This window comes from Lutra lutra, chromosome 2, assembly GCF_902655055.1.
Source record: "Lutra lutra chromosome 2, mLutLut1.2, whole genome shotgun sequence".
NCBI classification, from domain to species: Eukaryota; Metazoa; Chordata; class Mammalia; order Carnivora; family Mustelidae; genus Lutra; species Lutra lutra.
The window spans coordinates 97,040,193-97,067,914 of record NC_062279.1 but is presented as its reverse complement, the minus strand read 5'-3'; the positions used below and the strand labels follow the sequence as shown (position 1 = coordinate 97,067,914).

The following is a 27,722-nucleotide window of genomic DNA, read 5'->3' as shown; positions in this document are numbered from 1 at the left end:
GTCCTTTGGTCCTGCTACATGCCAAATATGGCTGCATGTTATAGACTCATGAATGAATTACACATAATTGTATTGAAATAAGCTGTCTGTATAGTGGGGCACAGAAAAGTTCAATGTGACCTATCATTGTGTTAAATGCGATGACATAGCAATGCATATTGTGTGGTGTTAACACAGAGAGAAGAAAACAAATCCATGCTCAAAGAGTCTAGAATGAATTCCTGGAGGGGATGAAATTTAAGATGAACTTGGAAAGAAGAATAGGAGTTTACTAGGCACTGGTCAGAAAGGATACTTTGGGAAGACAGATTAAAGACTTCCTAGTGCTCAAGGGTGTTTTGGAAAATGAGAGAGGGTTAGTATCCACAACAGCAATACAATAAGAAAACAATAAAATAGTTACCATATGTGAAGATCTTATCTGTGGTCAGCTTTACCCTGAATCATTCCTATTGCTCTACTTCACATACCCCAAACGCTATCACCACCTTGCTTTGTCTCCCCATTTTATTTTATTTTTTCAAAAGATTTTATTTCTTTATTTGAGAGTGAGAGACAGCACAAGTAGGGGAAGCAGCAGAAGGAAAGGAAGATGGACTGTGGCCTGATCCCAGGACACTGGGATCATGACCTGGGCCAAAGGCAGATGCTTAACTGACTGAGCCACCCAGGCACCCTGCCTACCCATTTTATAGTCACGGAAACTGAAATGCCAAAAAGTGAAATGCCAAAAGTCACGCACAGTAAAAAGTGGTGCTGAGATGCAAATCCAAGTCTGTGGGGTCCCAAAGTCGATTTTCATAGCAATTACCCAATTCAGACCCAAAGTCTGTGGTCTCCCCTGGATACAGAAAGCCCTGCACCCATTTATTCAAAAAGTATATAATCAGTTCCAAAGACTATAATAAGAGCCAGTTAGTTCACTACAAAGTTATTATAAAAGGCAGTGCTAGAAGTATTTTTAAGCCTCTAACAAAGCAATCACTAAGGCTAGGGGAGAGGTAGGTTCTAGTCTGGCAGAGGTAGGAAAGGAAGAGAAAAGTGCCTGGAAGAAATGATGGCCTGAGGCAGAGTTTAGAGGATGAGGAGGAACAGTGAAATAGGAGAGGGGCACAGAAGCAAAAGGTGTAGAAACTGCAGGTTGTGTCCAGAAGACAGTAGATGGACTGTGTTGTTGGAACATAGAGGACAGGGAATAGGGTGGTGAGAAAGGAAGGTGCGAAGGTAGACACACATGAGATCATGGAGGGGCTTGTGCACCATGTTGATGAGCTTGCATTTATCTTATGAGAAAGAAGGTTTAGGATTTTAAACAGAAAAGTGACTTAGAACTTGCCTTTAATCAGGAGGCAAGGGATACCACTCATGAGGCTTTGAAAATAGTGAGAAATGATGATGGCAGTGGAATCAGAAACAGACAAAGAGGCAGATTCAAGAAACAGGTAGGCTATAAAATTAGTAGCACCGTTGATTGTTTTTATGTTGGAAGTGAGAAAGAGGAAAAAGTTGAAGACAATTCTTGAAAGATCAAGATTTTATAACTTTGAAGTTTCCTTTATTCATGAACTTCGTTATGGATCCATAGAGTAGTGTATATTTTAGGTGTATTATTAATTATTTCACTAAATTTAAGGGATAATTTCTTCACTCCAAAGTCACTAAAAAGAGTTTCTAATTTGCATGTGAAATCTGAGATTATAGTTTTTTAATGGTCACATTTTAAAAATATAAATTGTGTGTTCTTATCATTGATCATCATTATTTTGGGGTCTTAATTTTATGGCTGAACATTGTACATATATTACCATAGATTTTATTTTCATCATTTCCAATATTTTGAATTTAATTCTTATTCTTAATTTGATGACATTTGTCTCCTTTGCTATCTCATCCTAGCACTCTGACATGTTCAGTTCCCTTTACATGTGAATGTTGAAATTCCCAGAAGCTCAGTTATGGGTGTTCAGGTTCTTTGTTTTATCATTTTTCACATACTTGAAAATTTCCATCAAAGTTTAAAAAAAAGTACAGATTTTTTGATAAGGATATGGATAGAGAGATTATATAGGTAATTTGAATTATCATAATACATTACTATGGGGAAGTAATAAATATTTTTCATAGCTCTTGGAGCAAGTAATCAATTTTAGATGTGTTCACTTTGATTGAATAAAAGTTTTAGAACCTACTAAGTATATGGTAGAGCTGGACTATAGTAAGGAATACAGAAATGACTGGGCCTCTCGAATTGCATCAGAGGATTTCACAATCGAACAGTAAGGAGCAGTTATCCCTGCAAGGATTAGGACTAGATTTCTCAGTGACATTGAAATAGGCAGTGAAGAGTCCATAGGAAATAAAGCATCATGTGCACAGCTAACATGCGTGTGGGAAAACATTGAAAAAGCTACCTTAATGTGGAATATGGTACCACCAATTTTGGTTTTGGTGGAACAGTGGTAAATAAGCTGAAAATTGAGTAAATTTTTGACTGTGTTCTATTGAACACAAAGTTTCCAGCAGAAGGTGTTATGATTCTATCTTCCACTTAGACGTGGGATAGCTGGGATTGAGAGACGAAAATCAGGAGCAAGTCTGCAGCAAAGCCAGTCGGTAGCATGACTCTTGTAATAATCCATTTGCAAGTGGTACGGGCTTCAATTTGAGCAACAGAAAAGAGAATAGGGATTAATGGTGAGAGAGACAATATGGAGCTGATCTTCATTGTACACATAGATCAGTTGGACCTGATGGAGAGACAGGACTCCAAGTTTCTGACTGTGAGAATGATATTACAATCAGAAATAAGGAGCTGAGTGAAAAAGAGAAGCTACTTTTAGAGGGAAGATGTTCATCTGATGTTGATGCTGAGATTAGACTGTTGAACAAAATAAAGTCGTCTAATCCCATAATGCTTTGAGTTTTGTGGGAGGGGAAAAGAAAAGAGACAACTAACTTAGTAAACAAACTGATCTGAGAGGGGTAGGTGATACGAAGAAATCAAGTAGAATGATGTGTTCTTGAAGAAACACATCGAGAGATTGAGACTGGGTGATCAAGAATCTCTTGTGTAGGAGACATCTTGAGCTGAAACCTAAATGGCAAGGAGAGAGATCTTTTCTACAGGAATGAAGAGTTTGTACAAATGCCATAGGGTAGGCCTGCTTTGGGTGTGTTCAAAGATACAAACACCAGTCTGTCTGTCTTGAGAATGGTGAAAAGGTCATGAGGACATGAGGGTAGGAAATGAAACATAGAGGCCAGCAGCAATCAGATCAAGTGGGTCCTCACTGGCCTTGGTAGAAAATCTGATTTTTTGTTGGTCAATGCAAAGGCATCAAAGGATTTTAAGAAGAAAGGAGGTGGAATGGAAGACTGTGTGTGTGGCACAATATGGTAATTGAAGCCAGTGTTGTGGATGAGATGCTCAAGGGAGAGACTAAAGGAGAGAAACTTGGTAAGAATATGACTGTACTCAAACAGCAGAAAACAAAGAGAAAGGTCAAAAAGATAGTATGGGAAGCAATTGAGTGCTAATGCACAGTTCCCAAAGGAGGAGAAAGTTTCAAAAAGGAGGGAGTGGTGCAATGAAGTCAAGCCTTAAATGAGGCCAAGAGGTTGAGGAGGCACGGTCATTAGATGTGTCATATTATTTTCCACACACAAAATGTTTTAGATTCAACTTTGATTATTTATTGAGGGAATATATTTAGTCCAAGGCTATTACATTTCATGATACATGACATTAATATTTGCATAGAAGATAGATATAATTTTTTTCATGTGGGGATAGGATCTGTCCTTATAAATGCTGAAGGACTACCTTTTAGATATACATATATTTCTGTTGTATTTTGTATAAGGGTTTCTTCTCATTATTTCTGTTGCTAGAGTAATTCCTACATACTTCTGTCTTATCATATAGGAACTTCTGTAGGAACAACAATTCAAGTGAAAAGAAAAAAAAAAAAGAAAAAGAAAGAAAACCCTGCAGTCCTTTCCATGCACTGGACTAAATATCTGTTATGCAGGAATGAATTAAGACAAGCACTGTTCCTAAAGCTCTGAACTTGCCTTCTAATGGGGAAGAAATAATAAACAAGAAGAGTAGAGAGCAATGGGAGATGAGACCAGGGGCTAAGGTCCAGGATTTGGAGGTGAGGGGGCCTTCAGAAGAAGGGATGTCTGATATCTGAAGAATGAGTAAGAGTTACGAAACAGGGTGATGATGTTGTGGGGAGTGTAATGGCCCGTTTGATTTGTTATCCTGGTAAGGCTACAGTCCCTGGTTATTCAAGCACTCATCTAGGTGTTGCATGCTTGTTCTTTCTCGCTCCCACCCTTTTTCTTTTTCCTTCCTTTCTTCCTTCCTTCCTTCCTTCCTTCCTTCCTTCCTTCCTTCCTTCCTTTCTTTCTTTCTTCCTTCCTTTCTTTTCCTTTCTTTCTTTCTTTCTTTCTTTCTTTCTTTCTTTCTTTCTTTCCTTTTTTGCCTTTCTTTCCTTTCTTTTCTTTTTTGCCTTTCTTTCTTTTCTTTTCCTCCCTCCTTCTCTTTCTTTCTTTCTTTCTTCCGTCTTTTCTTTCTTTCTTTCTTTCTCTTTCTCAAAAGTGGCATCATTCTATGCAAATTAGTCAAAAATTTGCTTCATTTGCTTAGTTGACTAATGGATGCCCTTCTGATTTAATACACACAATTCTGCTCCTTGGTTTTATTGACAAAACAGTATTCTCTTGGAAGGACATATCATAAATAATTACCTAACCATGCCTCAGTTGATTGTTAGTTGTTCTCATTCAAACAGTTAATTCCATCTACCTTTTCTTGATATATTTTATGTATTTTTAAATAAACAGTGCTTTAGTAAACATCTTTGTGTATGTGTGTGTGTGTATATACATATATACATACATATATATGTATGTGTACTATATACACATACATATACACATGTATTTATATACACATATACATTGTATATATACATATGTACACATATGTATACATACATATACACATGATATATATACCTCATGTGTATGCACACATATATAAATATATATAATATCATATTTATATACACACATACACCTATAAATTCCATTATGTCTGTAAGATGTGTTCCAAGAAATGGGATGACATATTTGGAGATATGCAGAGATTTAATTTTTAATTTTACTGTCAATTTTTCTCTACTGTGATACCAACTTACGCTATACCCAGTATATGCAGAGTCACATTTCCTCAACTCCTCATCAATCGTACAATTATTTTAGCTAATCTGATGAGCAAAAATAAACTTAGCTTCTTGGTTTACATTCTGTTTATTAAATTAATTGAGAAAGAGAGTAAATGTATTTTTGAAAACATTTTTCTAAAAGCACAGTATAGACTATGTGGTAAAGGTAAAGACCAAAGGCAGGAAAACATTTAGGAGGACTTTATAGTAATAAAATTCAGAGATCATTAAGACTTAAACTGGGGCAGAAGAAGGTGCCTCTCTTTCACAAGTAAGTGCATCCCCAATAGCATGTTCACTCTGTGTCACCATTAATCATGTCTAAGCATGATTTCAAAAGTGTTTCTTGAAAAGAAGAAGAAAAGTTTTTTCTTTTGGAGTTGTAATCATGCAGTTCTTCCAAATTGTGTAATACTGTTAAGGCATTATATATTCAGCTACTTAAATTTAAATGATGAATCCATTAATATGTTGCTTGAAATATAGACCATAGTCTTTGTCTTCCAAAGGATATTTTAATCAAAATATTAAAAATAAGCTAGAGTCTCATTCAAATAGTTAATTTCAGCTGCCTTTGTTGTAATATATCATGAATTATCTCTCTGATGGATGGGCAGCCAAATGCAGATAAAATTAGCTTTGCAGTCATTCATTTTAAATTGCTCTTGAATCATTTGGAAGTAAATTCCATTTCAGAAGAATACGCTTCAGGTCTCAGACAAAGAGATAATAGTCCTATATTTTATGATATAAGCAATAATAGTTTAAGCCTTATGATTCAGAAATATAGAAACTTATGTATTAAGTTGATGAAAATTAAGGCTTGATACATAGCAATAAAACCAGCAATGTAAGCTTCCTAGATTGATGTTCATAGCATAATATTTTTCTGTCAAGATTTAGGTGGAATGAAAGTCTATAAAAATAATACATGGTGCAAAGCTTTCCCTTCTTGTATATAAATGAAAAAACAAAGTCTATATGAGACAACAGAAAAGCAAATATTGAGATTTACCTGATATCAGTATGAAAATGGTGATATCAATATTGACTAATGGTAGAAAGTGGAAAATTAAGTCAAATGTTACAGGAGAATAAGATGAATAATAATATTACAACAAAATTGAAAAGGCAATAATAGTTTTAAGCTAATCATGATTTAAATGTACAGAATAAAGCCAACTTTGGAAATTTTACTTTGTTAATTTGAATGAACTACATGCAGAAAACTTGTTTAGCAATTTTATTAATCAAGTCGCATGGCCCGATTAGCATAATGCCATCCGTATGAGCATCTGGGGTGTGCTTTTATACAATATATAATAATTTGGGATAACTGTGGCACTTTGCCAGAAATAAGTTCATTGTCTGAAGTTGCTGTTCACAAATTGAGTTGCCATTATCTCCCTGAACACTTCAGGGCTCTTTAGATATTTATATTAAGAAATAAAGTATTAATAGGATGCATTCACTGATCTCCCTGCTGAAAAATACAAATTTTTCTTTTATAGCTTCAAGTTTTGTAGCATGACCTTAATAGTATCAGAAAGCTGGTTTATTTGGATAGTAAAATGAATTTCACACTAGCAACTGATCTCAGTAAATAGTCTACCAACTCAAGGTAGAATCTCAAACCTTGTTATCTCGATGTATTGAACTTTAAAATCTCAGACTGTATTATATCCATGTATTAAGGAGTCTGCTAGTGCCCCCAAAAGATTTAGCTTTCGTATTGCAGGGAGTTTACTTGTTTTCGGTCAGACACATGGATGAGCACTGGAGTACATCCACAGGGAAAGCCATGAACAAATAAAATCGTACACTTTCCCTTGCACACCATTGCAAACACACTTAGAGACTTATTTGGAGGCTGAGTTTCTCTCTCTGGAAAGCCATGATTCTTCTAGAAAACATCTAATCACCATAAGAAGCTGGGAAATAGCAAATAAGTTCCAAAACAAAAATCTGCTAATAAAGATATAATTTTAATTCTCAGATTTTTCCTTGAAGTAGAATGCTCAGTTAACTGACACTTGTAGTTAGACAGGACTGACTTCATGGGTATGTGACCTGTGCTGTCACACAGGACTCGGTTTAATGCTCATCTGTCACTGTTTCAGAATTCCTAATACAACGAGGATCCCCAAATCTTCACTCTGCACTAGGTCACACAAAGTCTGTAACCAGTCCAGTTTGGAGATCTTAACTATTGTTACAACCTTTGGTATGTAAATTCATTTGAGGCGCTATGAACTCTAAAATACCTCCTGAACCCTTTCCAAATGATCACAATTGCCATTTGTAGAATATCCGTGCTTTTAAAAGATTCTTACTGACTGCCTATAATGTGCCTGGCAGAATGCTAGACTTAATGGAAAATAAAAATGGATATGACAGGGCGCCTGGGTGGCTCAGTGGGTTAAGCCGCTGCCTTAGGCTCAGGTCATGATCTCGGAGTCCTGGGATCGAGTCCCACATCGGGCTCTCTGCTCGGCAGGGAGCCTGCTTCCCTCTCTCTCTCTGCCTGCCTCTCTGTCTACTTGTAATCTCTGTCTGTCAAATAAATAAATAAAATCTTTAAAAAAAAATGAATATGACAATAATTTCTGCCTCCAAAAGAGCTTTCATTCTAGCATTAGGCATTTGTTATATAGTTCTGGATTTTGAAAATTGGTAATAGTTGCATAAAACTGGTTGCCAAAACTGAAAAGTAGATTCCTCCATATGTGTGCAAGGCAAGTACACACACAGTGCAGAGGAGCTAAGTGTTCGTGAAGAGGTATTTATAGATGCTCATTTGCAGACAATCAATTTTTTCCTTGTTAAATACATGGTATTTGGAGATGATCACTTTTTCCTTGTTAAATGCACATGGTATTTGGAGATGGTCCTTGTTTCCTTATTAAATACACATGGTATTTGGAGATGAGCCTTTTTCCTTGTTAAATGTGCATGGTATTTGGAGATAGTCATTTTTTTTCTTGTTAAATACATATAGATGTAACCATGCTAGGTGTTTAAATATTCAGAAGTTTTCCTTAATAATTTTGGCTGAAGAGAATTGGCTTGCTTGTTTGATTTTCAAAACATACTCTAGAAAAAAAATTTAAGATGACATTTCATTAAAAGACAATTTCTGAAATTAATGCTGATACTTATCGTTTCTCTCTAGAGCAAAGAAAGTATTGTCTTAACATATGTGACCCGATGGTGGGGGAATTGTTGTCTAGACCAGCTGACGTGGTTGTGCATGGTGTCCGGGCCACCTTCTTGCAAATGAAGAAGGAAAGAATTTCCCAGCAGCACATGAGCCCACTGATAATCAGTCCATTCCCATTTTGTCAAATCTGCCCACTTCTTTATATCTTACTGACTCAAGGTCTTGAAAATTATCTTTAGAAGTACCATTCCCATCCCCTGAATTGAGCACTAGAAGTAATGTGCCATATTGCCTGACATGAATTTATCTAGCTATAGACTTAAACAGTGTATGTGTGTTATAAGAAATTGTAACAAATTAATATCATGTCATTGGATAAGGCTTCTCCCTAGCTGCTACTTAAGAGATGGGGTTTATGCAGAAACTAGAATGATATGTAAAAAAAACTGTATTTACCACAAAATGAAAATATTACAAATGATAGATTCATTCCTTAATAAGTTGCATACTAAGTGTTATTTAACAAACACCTTGAAAAATCAACACTTGACGAAGCTTCAAACCAAAATGTAGAATTATTTCTCTTTACTGGTAGTGACCCTCTTGTCTTAAAACTCAAAATTAAGGAATACAAAATTAGTTTGTCCATACATTTTTTAAATATGTCATTAAATCATTACTATCTTTTCTAGCACTTACCAGAGCCCCTTTTGAGTTGAAAACATATGTGTGACTTTCCCAGCTTCCATAAGTCTTCCCAGTAGTTTACAATAAAATAATCAGAAGGAAGAAATACATGCTTTGGGCAAGAAAGGGTAATCAATTTTTAGTGCCTCTCTTTCTGTAGGATGTGAATACATAAGTACTTTGCTACATGATTGAATAATGTAAGGTAGTAAACAGTCATCTGATATTTTGCAACCTTCTAAAGGAACAAATCTCACTTTCTAAAACAATGACTGAAAGGAAAACTTTTTATATTTTGGAAACCTGAATAAATATATTAAAATACATACACATTTTGGTATGTTTAAATATACTCCAATAGTAAAAAAAAAAAAAAAAAAGAATCAACACTGCCTTCCTGAGTAATAAAAATTAAAAATGTTGCAAACATTTTACAAAATTTCAGTTTGATATTTTGTGACACTCTATTGATTATCAGAACTGTTTATCATCACATACAACAATAAGCACGTAAGGAGGGATTGTGAATAAGACCTTCAAGATCTCAGCTTTATGTTGATGGATCTGTCAATACCCCAGTCCCCTATTCCTTTGCCTTTCTGAACTATGTTTATTCAAGCAGTTTTGAATGTTCTTGCACACTGAGTAAAAAAGCCGAAATTGATGGAAACAAGGTTATTCTTTAGTTAGCTGACAGTTTGGATCTTTGATGTTCCGCAATGGAAAAACTAGAGATGATGCCCTGCCAGAAGAAAGCAAATTAAGGAAGTAAAGCGAGAAAGAAAGCTAGCTCCAGGAAGCATCATTTACATCCCAGTGTCAGGAATTTATCATTTGGGAGGAGCTTTGAAAGCTAGTTGTGTCTGTGATGCAAGTGAAGCCAATTTTTACTGCAGAACATATTGGCAGAGATCAAACACGGTTGCTGTTTGACAGCTGTCCCATGAGCTAGATGGGAAAAGTTCCAGACCAGGTTTCTTAGCAGACAAATGGCCATTTGACAAATGGCCATCTCCCCAAATAGAGCAACAACTGAATGAGTAATAAAATGAGTTTTAAGGTAAGGTATGAGCAACCAGACTTTACCTATACTACGTCATGTATTTACTGCCAAATGTGTATACTTTCAAAGAATTTTTAAAACTTTTAATTTGAACCTCACACCTTTAACCTTACATATTAGCCTGGGGGTACTTTATCAACTAACAGAATGAACATTAGTTTTGCTCCCCACAATCTGTCACGGGAAGAAAATTATCAGGTCTAACTTCGTTTCAGTGTATTGGAAAGACTTTTTACCTTGACTTTTGTGAAATATGATAATAGGGTTTTTTAGGGCATTTTTAAATTTTCTGTTTTTATTTGGAATCATATAAAACTCAAGTTATGAAAAACATACCTCAAAGTGTATAAGTATCTCAAGTGGTTTTGGAGTTTTGTTTATTCAGTGATGTTGAAGCAGCAAAGTGGGAGCAACATATTTGATAATTTTCAGTATTATAGGAAATGAAACTATTGACTATTGTTGTCCTTGCTAATACTCAGTAATATTCTAATGAGGATAGGTTTGACTAGTCATATCATACATCTGATATTTGAGGTATGGTTTCTAAACAAGACCAAACAGCATTGCTAGGCTCTAGGCTCTACTATCAATCTACTGTTGACTGACTCAATATTATTATCTCTCTTTCTAGTGCTGAGAATAATCCTGAGCTCAATAAATACTTTTGGTTGAATGAATGAATAAGTGAATGACAATGTCATGCAGTGGTATGTTTTGGAAACAAAGATAGGTTTGAATCTGAACTTGAAGATCATTAATTTCATGTTCCCAGTATTCCTTCTCAGCTTCATGCAAAGAACTGATGGTTTACCTATGAGCCTTGTATTTTTCAAACAAATTTTTCTAATGAAACCATTTTGCTTTTGTCAGCTCTCAACAGGAACACTGTGTAGTGGGAGGTGTAGTACTATATGGGGAAGATCACAGTTTTTGAGTGAGACAAACCTGGGTTCTGCTTCCAGTTGTGCTATTTACTACATGCATGCTTGGGCAAGATATTTACCTTCCCTGATGATGAGTTTCACCATGCATAAAAATGAGAATAATAACCAAAAAATTACTTGTACAACCAGTAAGGGACCTAATGCACAGCAGGTGCATAGCAGGCACACACATCCTTAATTAGATCATTTATGAGTCATTATTTTTAAGTGAATATCAAATAAATGGCAAGTGGCTACTATGATTTGACTGTTTTCCACTTTCTTCTTGTTTCACCAGACGACGACTTTTTTCATGAACTCCCAGAAACCTTTCCATCCGATCCACCTGAACCTCTACCACATTTTCTTATTGAGCCTGAAGAAGCTTATATTGTGAAGAATAAGCCCGTGAACCTGTATTGTAAAGCCAGTCCCGCCACCCAGATCTACTTCAAGTGCAATAGTGAATGGGTTCATCAGAAGGACCACATAGTAGATGAGAGAGTAGACGAAACCTCTGGTGAGTTTTCTGCTGCATTGGGACTACTGTTGAGTATTCACTAACTCACCACTTTGGCATGATGTCATACTGTTCTTTCAATTGTGAGAATAAAAATAGAGCGTTTATCCTTTGGCAAAAGTTTTGGTTCAGTTTGGGTAGAATCTGGTGGTCTCATTCCACGTATTGCAAAGTAAAATGTGGTCAATAAATCTTGACTTGATTCCTGATGGACGTAGTTCATCCTGAAAAAGATAAATGAGAAAAATGAATAGATGGGATGATTGGCAAGTGCCCTAGTCAAAGATGAATTTCACTCATGTGTCAGTTCTGTTGTCAGGTCTAAAATCCTGAGATTGGGGAACATATTCAATTGAGGATAAGTTTGTCATTTTTATTTACAACTATCAAATGTCAATTCATATGCATAATTTCCCCTTGTATTTTTAAACAATTTGTAAACATTGCAGATTAAAAGTATCCTGTGTCCTTGGCTTACATCTGAAAATAAATCCTAATTATCTATCTCTTATGTAAAGTTAAATTGAGAGTGACTGAGAACAGTGATAGTGTGGGATCCAGGAAGAGGCAAAGGGGTGAGTGTAGCCACCATCTGGGTGGGCCTTGATCAGATTATCTCTGTTCCTGGCATGGTGAAAATGCCTGACTTTACTGCTCTGCAAATATTATCCCTGACAGTAAAATACTAAAGGCAGAAAGAGAATAAAGTAGATTTTAATAACCTGTGGGATTTAGATTGGCGAAAAAGGAAGCTTTCTTGATAGCATCTTTTTATTCTATGATGGGTGACTGAAGATAGTTGTATAATCTCTTACAGTTATTATAAACTGAAAAGATGCGTATCTTTCTACAGTGGTTTAAGTACTTTTGCTCTCTAACGGTGAGAATAACAATTGGAACAAATAACAATGGAATTTTCAAATCCATTCCAGATCGATGATTTATAATATTAAGACATATCTTAAATAGTAAGATTTCACTGAACATTTCCAAGCTAAATAGGAAGCATTTCAATATCTTTATTTTCTTTATCTTTACCTACCAAAATAGGTACATGTTGTCAAAAGCCAGATTGTAATTCATTCATATTTGTATCCAAATGTTGGATTAACCAAGGTTGAGCAGAGAGCAGCTCTTGAGGGAGATCTATGTTCGCTGCCTCTAACCATGTGAAGGGCACATTGAGGTGATGGGACATAATGAAATGGAACAGACTGTGAGAGGACAGAGAAAAGGCATCTTTTAGAAAAGTGTGTGAAGCATATACTGATAAAACACAAATGGTCTTAGAAAATCAGGTGGCAGCTCTACATAATTGTTTGTCAATTTGTGAATCAATATGCTCACTGCCTGCAATCTGATGGCTGTGAAAATGAACGGGTATCCAACTGTATGGTAGCTTTACTTCAGGGAATCATCCCACCTCTCGTTCTAATTACTCAGAAAATAACTCCACCAGATGTCTACAAAATCCCAAGTGAATTAGTTTTATTTGTTTCAGCTCATTTACTTGTAAAGATTTCAGACACACAAGTTTTAATGGTAAGAGGCAAAAGAAAGACATCACAAAAGCTAAGATGAAAGTCACAAACATATTTAGGCTTCTCTTTACTGAATTAATGAAAATGTCTATACAGGAAGATTAGGAATAAAACCAAAACTACTCTGATACTGAGCTCCTCTGCCAGCTTCATGCCATGTTGGTAATATATACGTACACGTGTGTGAACATAGGTAGGTCAGTAAGACATTTCCCTTCTTAAAACACTGTTTTTTATTATTTCCACATAAAATCAATTAACATTGCATATATTAATTATTACAAATACCTCATATAACAGTTATAAATGGAACTATGTGGCATGTTTCTCCTCAACTTCAGGATAGGACAGATGAGAATTAAGGGAAGAATTGGCAGCCACCAATGCCTGCCCAACGCTCCTCAGGTTCACGGATGGAGTGGAAAGCAGTCTACCTTTGGGCTGCCTTTCATTTCATCTAAAAGTTTACAAGAAAGCCAACATCCAGACAAATGTATTAACCTTTCAAGTTAGAAAAAAACAAAGATGCCCTCAGATATCAGTACTATCTGGTATGTTCTTAACGTACTAGCCTGTGCAATTAGGCAAGACAAATAACTGAAAAATATAAAAATTGTTTTAAAAAGTGGAAAAACTGATCATTTTTGACAAATAGTATAATTTTATATATCTGGAAAAAGCATTTTTAACCCACTGAGCCACCCGCCCTAGTCTGGAAAAAGCATTTTTAAATAAAAACTGAAAAAACGTCAAGAGAATACAGAAGAGTGGCTGAAAAAAAAAAAAAAGACTCATATAACCCATCAACTTTTCTTTTATAGATGGCCATTCAAACTGTAATGGAATAAAAGATATCACTTGCAATAACTATGTACAAGAAAATATGTATGTATAAAGTTAACAAAAAATTGCAGAATTTTAGATAGAAAAACTTTAAATGCTACTCAGATTATGAAAAATGTGATTTAAACAAATGGAAAAACTTACCATATTCTTGGATTGAAAAACTATATATATATATATATATATATATATATATATATTTTATACAATTCTGGCAACTTAAAAAAAAAGTCTCTTCTGGATTATTTCAGAATTGCAGTCTTTGTACAATATGAAAACCTTAAAATGTAGAAATATATTTTAGGTGTGTACTGTTTATAAATGAATTAAAAATTCCACCAATATTGTATGAAAAGAAATTTGTGAAAACAGCTGGAAGAATTCTGACATAATAGTATAATGAGGGAGCCTCAGCTCCTTGCAAATATATTGCAAAACTAAATAAGTGAAGAGTTTTATCTGAGCAGAGAATAAGACATACAGATTAATGGATTTAAAAAGGGACCAGGAAACACTCAGTTAAGGCATTTACAATGTGTTAAGATTGTTTTTCAGTCTACAAAGTAGGCAGTTGGAAATTGAATGAATGAAATAAGCTAATGAATAAAGAAATAAATCTTGGATTTTATCTCATTTGTTTGAATAAAATAAATTCTTGATGTCAGGGCTTAATGTCATCATCATTATCACCACCGCCACTGCTATGATCATCACTAACATCACCAGGAAAAAATCTTGGCAATGTGTTGGGTAGTTGGTTGATTGGTTGTTTTTAGTCATGGGCAAAGCCCTTTTAATAAAGACAAAATAAAGAAGTCTTAGAAGAAAGCATTCTTTTTAAAATTTTTTTTTAATTTCTATTCTTTATTAACATATAATGTATTATTTGCCCCAAGAGTACAGGTCATCATCAGGCTTACACTTTTCACAGCACTCACCATAGCACATACCTTTCCCAATGTCCATAACCCCACCACCCTCTCCCTATCCCCCCATCCCTCAGCAACACTCTGTGTCATGAGATTAAGAGTCTCTTATGGTTTGTCTCCCTCCTGATCCCATCATGTTTCATTTTTTCTCTCCCTACCCCACCCCCCACAACCTCACCCTGCCTCTCAAATTCCTCATATCAGAGAGATCATATTATAATTGTCTTTCTCTGATTGACTTATTTCACATAGCATAATACCCTCTAGTTCCATCAACATTGTTGCAAATGGCAAGATTTTTTTGATGGCTGCATAGTATTCCACTATATATAAATATACCACACCTTCTGTATCCATTCATCTGTTGAAGGATATCTAGATTCTTTCCATAGTTTGGCTATTGGGAACATGCTGCTATACACACTCACATGCACGTGCCCCTTCGGATCACTACATTTGTATCTTTAGAGCAAATACCCAGTAAGTAGTGTGATTGCTGTGTCATAGGGTAGCTCTATTTTCAACTTTTTGAGGCACTTCCATGCTGTTTTCCACAGTGACTGCACCAGCTTGCATTCCCATCAACAGTGTAGGAGGTTCCCCTTTCTCTGCATCCTTGCCAGCATCTGTTATTTCCTCACTTTTAATTTTAGTCATTCTGACAGTTGTGAAGTGGTATCTCACTGTGGTTTCGATTTGTATTTCCCTGATGCTGAGTGTTGTGGAGCACTTTTTCATGTGTCTGTTGGCCATCTGGATGTCTTCTTTGCATAAATGTCTGTTCATGTCCTCTGCCCATTTCTTGATTGGATTATTTGCTCTTTAGGTGTTGAGTTGGATAAGTTCTTTATAGATTTTGGACACCAGCCCTTTATCTGATATGTCGTTTGCAAATATCTTCTCCCATTCTGTCAGTTGTCTTTTGGTATCCTTGACTGTTTGCTTTGCTGTGCAAAAGCTTTTGATCTTGATGAATTCCCAATGTTCATTTTTGCCCTTGCTTCCCTTGCCTTTGGTGATGTTTCTAGGAAGAAGTTGCTGTAGCTGAGGTCGAAGAGGTTGTTGCCTGTGTTCTCCTCAAGAATTTTGATGGATTCCTGTCTCACATTGAGGTCTTTCATCTATTTTGAGTCCATTTTTGTGTGTGGTGTAAGGAAATGGTCCAATTTCATTCTTCTGCATGTGGCTGTCCAATTTTCCCAACACGATTTTTTGAAGAAACTGTCATTTTTCCATTGGACCTTCTTTCCTGCTTTGTCAAAGATTACTTGACCATAGAGTTGAAGGTCTATTTCTGGGCTCTCTATTCTGTTGCATTGATCTATGTGTCTGTTTTTGTGCCAATACCATACTATCTGGATGATTACAGCTTTGTTACAGAGCTTGAAGTCTGGAATTGTGATGCTACCCACTTTAGTTTTCTTTTTCAACATTCCTCTGGCTATTCGGGGTTTTTTGTTTCCATATAAATTTTAAGATTATTTTCCCATTTCTTTGAAAAAAAAAATGGATGGTATTTGATAGGCATTGCATTAAATGTGTAGATTGCTTTAGGTATCATAGACATTTTCACAGTATTTGTTCTTCCAATCCATGAGCATGGAACGTTTTTCCATTTCTTTGTGTCATCCTCACTTTCTTCCATGAGTACTTTATAGTTTTCTGGATATAGATTCTTTCCCTCTTTGGTTAGGTTTATTCCTAGGTATCTTATGGTTATGGGTGCATTTGTAAATGGGATCAACTCCTTAATTTCTCTTTCTTCTGTCTTGCTGTTGGTGTATATAAGTGGAACTGATTTCTGTGCATTGATTTTATATCCTGACACTTTACTGAATTCCTATATGAGTGCTAGCAGTTTTGGAGTGGAGTCTTTCAGGTTTTCCATATAAAGTATCATATCATCTACAAAGAGTGAGAGTTTTATTTCTTTGCCAATTTGGATGCCTTTTATTTCTTTTTGTTGTCAGATTGCTGAGACTATGACTTCTAGTACTATGTTGAATAGCAGTGGTGATAGTGGACTTCGCTGCTGTGTTCCTAACCTGAGAAAACCTGAGAGTTTTTCTCCATTGAGAATGATATTTGTGGTGGGTTTTTCATAGATGGCTTTGATGATATTGAGGTCGATACCTTCTATCCCTATACTTTGAAGAGTTTTGTTCAAGAAAGGATGCTGTACTTTGTCAAATGCTTTTTTGTTCTTTCTTTTATTAATGTACTGCATCACATTGATTGATTTACAGATATTGAACCAACCTTGCAGCCCAGGAATAAATCCTGCTTGGTCATGGTGAATAATCCTTTTAATGTACTGTTGGATTCTATTGGCTAGTATTTTGGTGAGAATTTTTGCATCCATGTTCATCAAGGATATTGGTCTGTAATTCTTTTTGATGGGGTCTTTGTCTGGTTTTGGGATCAAGGTGATGCTGGCCTCATAAAATGAGTCTCGAAGTTTTCCTTCCATTTCTATTTTTTGGAACAGTTTTAGGAGTATAGGTATTAATTCTCCTTTAAATGTTTGGTAGAATTCTTCTGGGAAGCCATTTGGCCCTGGGCTCTTGTTTGTTGGGAGACTTTTGATGACTGCTTCAGTCTCCTAATTCTCTCTTCTACCTCATTTATCCTAGCAATAAGAGTCTCCATTTTTTTATTGCACTTCATTAATAGCTTTTTTGATTCCAACTTGTTTAGATTTTAGTTCTTTCATTTCTCCAGGAAGGAATTTTATGTCTCCAGAAAGGGATTCTCTAATATCTTCCATGCTTTTTTTGAGTCCAGCTAGCACCTTGATAATCATCATTCTGAACTCTAGTTCTGACATACTACTAATATCCATAGGGATTAGGTCCCTAGCCATCGAGCCACACACTTGATTTTGGGTGTATTTTGGTCCGTTAGAAGAAACTACCTCCCAAAATTTTAAGGAAAGAAAGAAAGAAAGAAAGAAATATATATATATATATATATATATATATATATATATATATATGATGAAGAAATGGAATATGACTGTAAAGAAGAAAATTAAAAAGATTCTAAAAAAAGGAATTGATAAGATAGGAAGTTCATTGAAAAAAGAAAAGGAAAAAAAAGAGGAAAGAATGTGCTTAGGCTAGAGACTAGAATAAAGCCATGCACTAGATTTAGGGTGTATTTTGATCTATTAGAAGAAATTGTATCCCAAAAAAAAAAAAAAAAAAAAAAAAAAACCTATATGTATACAAAAAAATAAGCTTAAATACAATGAAGGGATAAAATATGACTATAACAAGGAAAATGTAAAAAGATTTTTAAAAGTGTATTGATAAGATAAAATAGTTAAAAATATTAAAATAGGAAAGATGAAAAATTTTAAAAAGAGAATAAGAAAAAAATTAAAAATATTTAACTTTGGAAAACTAAAGGCTCATGGGGGAAAAAACCATGAATTCTTTGTGTTGCTTTCCCCTAGCTCTGGAGTTCCACAGTTCTCATTGATTTGTGAACTTGGTCTTGGCTGGATGTTCTTGCTGCTCTTTTGGGGGAGGGGCCTGTTGTGGTGATTCTCAAATGTCTTTGCCCAACGTGGAATTGCACTGCCCTTGCCAGGGGCCAGACTAATTAATCTGCTCGGGTTCACTCTTGGTAGCTTTCATTCCCTAAATGCTTTCCGTACATCTTTGGAAGACAGGAATGAAAATGGCAGCCTCCCAGTCTCCAGCCCTGGAGGAGCCGAGAGCTCAGGGCCCCACTCCTCAGTGCAGCCTCAGAGAAAAGCAGTCAATCCCTCCCGTCTCCCTGGTGTGTGGGTGCACTCCATGCTCACCCAGCCTGTGACCCAGCATTTCTGTCTCTGGCACACGGCTCCATCTGGAGTTTCCAAACCCAGCAGATTCCTGCAGTGCACTTCCATGCCACTCCTCCCAGAGGAGGAAGGTGAGTTTCCCTGGATCTGCTGCTTGTTGGGTCCCTGCCTGAAGGGCAGTGGCCCAACTGTGCCACAGATCATGGTTTAAAGTAACCCCGAGCTGAAAGCTCCCACCTCGGCTCTGTCTCTGCAGCTGGCTTCCCTACTCTGATACCTGGGAGCTCTGCTGCACTCAGGCACCCCTGGTCTTTTTGTAACCCCATGGATTCTGAGACCACACTGTCCTCGCGAGGGCCCCACCCCCCACTTAGCCTGTGGAGCGATGTCCCTCAGTGGAACAGACTTCTAAAAGTTCCAATTTTGTGTTCTGCAGCTCCACCACTTGTTGGGAGCTCATCCCTCCTCCAAGTCTATCTTCCGAAATATTGCCTCGGATTCACTTCTCTGCATGTCCTACCTTCTGGAAAGTGGTTGATTTTCTGTTCCTAGAATTGCTGCTCTTCTTCTCTTCTCTCTCCTGTTGAGTTTGTAGCTGTTCAGAATGGTTTGATAACTATCTAGCTGAACTCCTGGGACCTAATGATAGTTAGGTCTCTTTCTCCTCTGCCATCTTGCTCCTCCCCTTGAAGAAAGCATTCATAAATTTGAATATCCAAAGCAAGAAAACCACAAAGCCAGCAGACAAATACACACACACAGGAATATATCTGTGGACATACATTAATCTAAGGACTAATTTAATTAATATATTACTAGTTCTTAAGGTATATTTAAGGAAAAGGTCAGCAACCCAATGGAAAATTAAGCAGTAGTTGAACATGAAGATACAGAAAAAGAAATGCAAACTGGTAAATAAGCATTTAAGATGTTATCAAGATCAAAACAGTTAGTATGGAGTGTTGGTAAAAGAATGAGTTGGGGAATATCTCATCCTTGTTGGTGAGATTGCAAATTGGTACAATCTTTCTGAAGGCCAATTTGAAAATACCTACCAATACTTAAAAGTATATATGCTGGGACACCTGGGTGGCTCAGTTGGTTAAGCAGCTGCCTTCGGCTCAGGTCATGATCCCAGGGTCCTGGGATCGAGTCCCACATTGGGCTCCTTGCTCGGCAGGGAGCCAGTTTCTCCCTCTGCCTCTGCCTGACACTCTGCCTGTGCTCCCACGTGCTCTCTCTCTATCAAATAAATAAAATTTAAAAAAAAAAAGTTTAAAAAAAAAGTATATATGCTTTCACTCAGTAATTACAAATTTAGGATCTAAAAGTAAAATTCCAAATGAATTTTGGAATTGATTTTGGAATTGATTGCACCCTTAATGGAGAGGCATATTGAAGGCTGATCATCCCTACATGGAGTATAGTGATGCTTTTTAAAATAATGAGGTTTCTCTATATGCGAGGTTGTTGAAAAATCTTTCACATAAAATTTGAAGTGAAAACCAGAGTACAGAACACTACATGTAATATGTCCTCATTACGTAAAGGATGCAGATACATTTTTCTATGCATTGGAATGTTTTGGAGAAACATATAAGCAGTTGACAGCTCAAATTCCGGGGTGAGAGATTTCTTTTATAATTTTGGTTTTGTCCCCCAACCCTGTGAATGTGTTATTTTCATAATAAATAATGAAACCTGAAGAAAAAATCCAAACCATTTCAATTGCATTTCTTTGCCTATTATCATAAATACCCAATCTGAACAAGTATTGGGGGAAAATTTGTGGGCTTCTTATATTAGAGCTCTTTGCTTTCCCATGAGGTGAGAAGGATTATAAATGGTATTGAAACTGAAATACTTGGTTTTGGGGATTTTTTTTTTTTCCTGAAGTTGGATTCACCTGCAAATTTAGTTCTCAACTCCTCACTTAATACAGTTTGACTATAGTCTTATTGGGGGATTAGTGGTTCTTAACAGCAAGAAACATTAGAACACATCAAGTCTTAAAGTATGTTACAAATCAGAGGAATGTCTTAGCGTTTAAAAAATCAGATGGTTTTTGGATGATGCAGGAGATAGAGAAGTCATTGCAAATGAGTTTGTTTTTATAGATAACTACGCCTTAGAATAATAATATTTGGAAGCATGTTCAGTAGAAATCGGATACATTAAAAAATTAAATACATTTTCTAAAATCCTCATCAAAGGTAACTTCTCATTGAAAAACTACAAAACATGCAAGAAAAAAAGAAATTTCTCCTCCAACTCACAAAATTCTTCCTTTTAAATTATGTAGGTGTTAAATAGACTCTCCATTTCTGAAATATGAAGTAAACAATGATTTGTATTCACTGAGCAAAGCTATACCATTGATGATAAAAATGTACTGATTAAAGATCTTTTATTACTATTAATGTTTGCCTTCCACCATTTAAACCACATTGGCATTTCTTGCAAATATGTAATATAAGAAACAGAAAAGTGGAAAGCAGTGTAATTAGATGGTTTTGAAAACTTAAATAGTCAGAAGCTCTTGATTTGATAATATAGTAATAAGTATCTATGTTCTTTCAGAGTTCCATAGAAATCTTGATCTGCTCAAAATTGTATGGTTACATTTTTAAGAAAAACTCAGGCTTGGCTGCTTGCTTTCTATTTACTTGAAGTCTTTTCAACCCTTGTTTCCATGGTACCTAAGATTTACCATTGAAAAGCAAATATTTCTCCTCTACAAAAAAGCAGGGAGGTTAGAAAACCTCGGTTGGTTTGAAATTTTAATAATCCCCGAAGTTTTCCCTTCTCCTCTTTAATTATTCTCACATTAGCAAAATATTATCTGTAGGACAAACTCAACAACAATAAAAAGTTCCAAGTCTTATATTGAATGCCATATGTGTATTCTGCCATTTAGTTATCATGACAGTCTTATGAGATAATTTCTGGGACTCTCCTTTTGTAAACAAGAGAGCCGAGGCTCAGCAAGGTAGAGAAACTAACGTGCCCCAAATCACATACCTAGAGTTGGCCAAGCAAGGATATGAACCCAGGGCTCTCTGAATTCTTTGTCTTGGCCCTGTACCCAGTAAGGTCTACCTAAATTCTGCCATAGCTACTGAACACATAACAGTTTGTCTAAAAAAAAATCTATGAATACATTTTCCCCTTTCCTTGAGAAAATTTCTGGTTCAGCATGTCAACTAAATATTTATCTTTCATTCTTCCACCTGCCTTTCTGTGTCAGATTTTCTGTACCTGAGCCCTTTCTCATTATGGAATAGCTTGAACCAGTGCTTAGGATTTGATTCTTTTTATTCTTAAAGGTCTTTAATATTTTGCCAAATAGCAAAAGAGTGAGCCTTAACAAAAAACAAACAGACAACAAACAAACAAAAAATGATGAAGAGAAGCCAGAACTGGGCACAAATTTAAGTGAATTTGCCTTTACTCCAGGAAGAGCTTTTGCAGATATGCTGTGCTCACTCAGGTTTCTGTTTGTTGCAAGAGTGGCATGACTGATTTTTTCTTTTCTCCTCTTCTATTCCTATTTCAGATACTTCTTCTCTCCATTCTGTCACCAAAAACAGAAACGTCAGCTTCATCCCTTACTCCAACAAAGTGATTATCAGCTACTGACAGTTCTTCTCAGAATTCTCCTACAAAACATCCTTCTGTTCTTAATTCTTGCTATAACCCCCCTAGTGTATATATAGGCCTTTATTATATGCCTCTTAGATGATTTAGCCTCCAACACCTTCTTGGTTTCAGCCTTTTCTCCCAGAAAACCATTCTCCAGGTAGTTACTAGAAAGCCTTCTTCTAGTCATTTCTCTTCCACCACATGTCCTCAACGCTGGGCAAATTTGTTTTTTCCTCTTAAACTGTGTTCTGTGAACTTGTAAGTGCTTGTCTTGTAAGCGCTATTTGGGAAAACAAGTGCTATTTGTCTTATAAGTGCTATTTGGGAAAACAAAAACAAAAAAAGAAGCAAAAGCTTTGTGGTCAAATATTTTAGGAAACACTGTGATAATTATATTCCCCTCTTGGAGAAAAGTATAAAGTATATTTTCCTGTAAAAGTCCCAGGAAAGCTCTGCATTGGAAAACTTTTAACCTCATCATATTTGGCAACTGAACTCCTTTTCACAGAACCTCTATTAAAATATCATGAGACATTAATGTCGTTACCAGGACATGATTTAGGAGATGCTGCTCATACATTTTCTTTTTTTTTTAAGATCTTATTTATTTATTTGACAGAGAGATCACAAGTAGGCAGAGAGGCAGAGAGAGAGGGGGAAGCAGGCTCCCCATTGAGCAGAGAGCCCGATGCGGGGCTCGATCCCAGGACCCTGAGATCATGACCTGAGCTGAAGGCAGAGGCTTAACCCACTGAGCCACCCAGGTGCCCCTGCTCATACATTTTTAAAGGGAAACTAGATGAGATTTGTTCAGGTTGTATTAAACGAATGTGAACACTCTTTTCTGTACATTTTGCTGTCTTGGAATCATAGAAATTTAAGTTATGAGACTATGGCAGGCATTTAAACTCAATGCATTACTGACATGCTCTTCACTAAGTTGAGTATAATCAACTTTCTGTTATCTGGACTTACTGGTCCTACCTAAGTCATAGGGAACTTAAGAGAAAAAGTCTGCTTACTTCCTGTCTTGACTAATGTTAGATCCTTGAGAGGGACAGTTATGTTTCCTTTCTCAAATTACCTCTCCCCTTCCATCTAGATATTATAAACTCAAGAGTAAGCTCCATGAAATCAAGGATTATGTCTGACTTTTTCACTATTCTGTTTCCATCCTTGACTTGGTGTTGGTACTTAGCAGGAGCTTAGTAAGTAGGTATGTATGAATTAATGATCTGTTACCCTGTACTTTGCCTATCCTACTTCTATCAAAATCCTATTCATGCTTAAAGTAGTATCTCAAATGCAATATTGGGGATGAAACCTTCTATAAAACTCAAGTGATAAAGTAACATGTTTACATTTCCCTTATTTGTACTTCCGTTTTTATGATACTCATAAGTGTGAATTGTGTATGTGTGGTAAGTTAAACCACTAGAGAGTATCAATATTCAATCACTTTCGAGGTAAAAAAATGACAATTCCTTATAATGTGTTGTTTATGGAGTTATGTGCATATATTTAAGATATATAATATATAAATATATATTTGATATATACATATAGGTAATATATGTATATAAAATACATATGCAATAATACATATGTTACAAAATACATATATGTAACTATAGATGTGTGTATGTATATTTATATTTGTCTCTTCAAGTATATTGTAATGGTATCGTGTGGACGCTGTTTTATAAACTTCTGTCTGTTATGAATTTTGCAACACAAGGCTCTAAGCGCCAGAGATAATAAAAGTTTGTTTTGTGGGGTTATAGCTACTCATTCTACTAAATTGGAGTAGCTGAAATTTAGTGAAACATGTAGGTGATGTTTTTTATTTGAGATGGTTCATGAACAGGTGATTTGAGGAATAGATAAGATAGTATAGTCTTCCATAAGAAGAGCTATTTTACATATTAAGTATACACATATCAGTTATTTTTCTCTAAGTAAAATAATTACTTTAAACTCTGTTCTCATTAACAGAGTGAACATTTTCAAAAGGAATTATATTAATTCCATGGTCTTTGTTTAAAGTTTAGGAAATGATGCATACAATTTGGAAACTCTATTTGAACTTCATTCCATAATTTTTTTATTAAGTCAGTGGGAGTGTTGCTTCTGCAAGAATAGAGCCTTGTATCTGTAATCTATTTGCCTGCCAATGAAGACAAATGATTCTGGAATATAAACCAATTATTTATTTGATTTCCCTCCCAAAGGTACTTATTTCAATACCAGAAACTAACAACTTTTTTTTTTTCCAGTATAAGGCTGGCCCCAAAGTAAAAATAGAAAATTAGCAAGGATCCATGTAGGATATGAAGGCTTTTCCACTAGGTCAGTCTGATACCGTGGCAAGAGATAAAGGATATCAATCATCCTGAAATACTTTTTCTTATTCCTTACTTGTTAGTGCTCACAATGGATTCATCCTTATTTCACATTGACTTTAAGTCTTTAAACACCTGAGTTAACAGGGCCGACGTTGTCTCAGCTGCAATGACAAATACATGCTTGGGTCAGAGTTCCAGAATGTAGATTTTAGTTGTTGCTCTCACTTCATTCTAGCAAGAAGATGAGTCTCGGCTGGCTGACTGATCCGGGCTCTCTCACTGTGTAGAAACTTGGGTTTTATTTCCATTCTTTCCCTTCCTTACAAACAGAAGTAAGTACTGGAAAATTTTTAGGCAACCCATTTGGGTTCCTTTTGTTTCTAATCTGTTGCTTTTGTGAGGTTTTTCATGTTGTTGTTTGTTCATTTTTGGCATTTCCAATACTTACATATATCAGTATTGTAGACCCAGCACATACATCACAGACCCTGGCTGTGCCATATTTGTGGAACTATGTAATTTTAATTTAATTCTGCCCCATGGGGAGCACTAGTCCTGTTTGAATTACATACTGTATAGAAGATTTTAATAGCATGTATTTTTGAACAGATATAACCCAGAACATGCTTGCAAAGTAGAGCCAAGGAAACATTATACCTTTCAGTACAGTTTTAGTGAGCTGTCACTTCATTAGAGGAAAACAGAAATTTTCTAAAATTATATACAACCAGAGTTTTTAATGTAATGAACACAAAGGAATTCTTTCCCATCAATTAACACTTAGGGCAAGGTTACTTATAATGCATTACTCCTTTGTCTTCCCACAGTTAAGATGAAAGCATTGATTAATACAATTTAGTCAAGAATATCTATTTATATATGTATGTAGATATACAAGTATATACATATGCATATGTGTTTGAGTGTGTTTGTGTATGTGTGTATTTTCCCCAGATTAGAAAGAGCAAAATCAAATGCTACCCATCTCCAAGCCCACACAGAGGCTGCGATAAGAAGCAGGAGCCCAAGGACCATTCTTCATCTCGATGGCTTGCTACCCAAACAGGGCATTTCAGGAGTGAAACCAGTGATTGCGTTGCTATAGCAATCTTGCCGTGTGCCCAGCAACCATGCATATGCTGTGGCCTGGAGTTTTAATATGCCCACTTCAAAGTGAGAATAGCACCAGTGTTAAAAGCCAAAGTGTATTTTTAATTTAACCTTTGGCTATAACATGTGAAAAGTTTAAGGAGAGTCTCTTATTCTTTATCTTCATAAGAAGGAACATACTTTACAGAGTTCTGGATTGTTGCATGAAATGAATTAAGTGTCCTGTTTAAGGAAGTTTAAGAAACCATTTCAACTTAAAAGAGAGGGTTAGCTTATAAAAAGTATGACTTTCTGTCAAAATTAAGATACACTTTATTGGTGTTGTTACCTATTGTGCTAATATAAGTAAGCCAGCCTGGTAATTATATGACATAATGACCCAGGGTGTTGCCCTTTTTTATTCTGGGTTGTCACATGTTGTGATCTGTTCTAATCGAGTCTCTGGATCCCTAAATCTCACTAGCCAATATTCTCACAATGATTGGCTCAAAATTCCAATGCTATTTTTTCTCTCTGCACCCCAGCATTTTTTTTTTTACACATTCAAAGACACAACAGAAATTTTTTTTGTTTAAAAAATGCTACAATCAGTGAAGGAGCTAATGTTAAGACATGTGGGGAGAGTGCTTTCCTCACCTTGAACCGTTTGGTCTTCTCTCCCAAATATCATCAATCCAGAGTCATCTCTCAGCAGGGCATTCTCAGAGCCATCTTGGGGATACCTGTTGAAATACCCACTCTTTACAGTTCCTCTGAAAAGCACTATTTGGAGATACAAGATCAGCATGGATAACATGAAAGCTACAATTAACAAAATATCATGGTCTGGCAAAAAAAAGCAAGCACAGCACGTAGGAAGTATAATATCTAGTAATGAGAAACAACTCAGGTTAGAGAAGTCTTGGACTCATTCCTAATTGCATCAAATGTTTAACCTGATTTTACAAGTCTGGGGAGAAATCTCCAAGAGCATGAAGGCAGGAGCAACAAGAAAGGATGAGGAGGCTAGCTGTCAACCCAGACTGCATTTGCCAGTCTCCAGGGGGGATTTTTGAAAACACCTATGTCCTGGCCCCACCCCAGAGAGAATGATTTAATTGGGAACAGGGCATAGCTTATTCTTTGTCTGTCTGTTCACTCACTTTAAGCTCTAGCAATGCTGACATACAATCAGGTTGAAGTGGGACAAGAGGAGACACTGCTGGGAAGTACAGCAGAGAGGGGGGACAGAGACTGACATTCTATTCAAAAACCATGCCCCAGATACTTCTCTTGGTTCTGTAAGTAGAGACACAGCTAAGACCTGATGCACTTAAAGAGATCCCGGTCTGAAAGGGGCAAGAGATGAGGGAAAAGAGAGAGAATAAAAAGTATGCTTTACCATTTGCTCGGGTTCTCCTCTCATCATGAGAATAAATTCATGAAACCCCTTGATAGTTATGTAGTATAGAGTTACACGGTAGAGAGCCCCTGCTTTCTGCAATTTCCTTTCGCCTGTCTCTGCCTATTAAACTTCTCAGACTGAGGGATAGCAGCCTCCTGAGGGAAGAGGGGGGGAACTCTGGGGCTTGAGTGAATTAAAATTTAGCTGGAAAAACCCAGGGGAATGTTCTGTATAAGGCAATTCCAGGAATGGCAGGGAATGAATGACATGCCTCTTTTTATAGCTACAGTCTTGATGATCCTAGACAACGATGCCCTCTGTATGAAATGACGTTAGTGAGTCAAAGGCTTCCTCCCCACACCCATTCCATGGGGCATTTGTGAAACCAGAAAAACACTGCATGGCAGACAGCCTTTCCTCACCTTTTTGCTCTGTCATATTCTTGAGTCCACTCCTTGAATGGAGACAGTAAATGCCCTTAGTCACTGTATTGGTTTCCTAGGGCTGCCACAATAAATTATCACAAACTTTGGTGCTTAAGACAACAG

General features: G+C 36.2%; 1 protein-coding gene across 3 annotated transcripts in view; it reads left to right on the top strand.

Moving 5' to 3' along the window:
- Positions 1-27,722, top strand: part of UNC5C (unc-5 netrin receptor C) — a 359,485-nt gene that overhangs the window by 196,134 nt on the left and 135,629 nt on the right. For all 3 annotated transcript variants that reach the window (XM_047718027.1, XM_047718026.1, XM_047718024.1), the window contains exon 2: positions 11,369-11,590. In XM_047718027.1, coding sequence (XP_047573983.1) covers positions 11,369-11,590 — 222 coding nt within the window. The remainder of the gene's footprint in view (positions 1-11,368; positions 11,591-27,722) is intronic.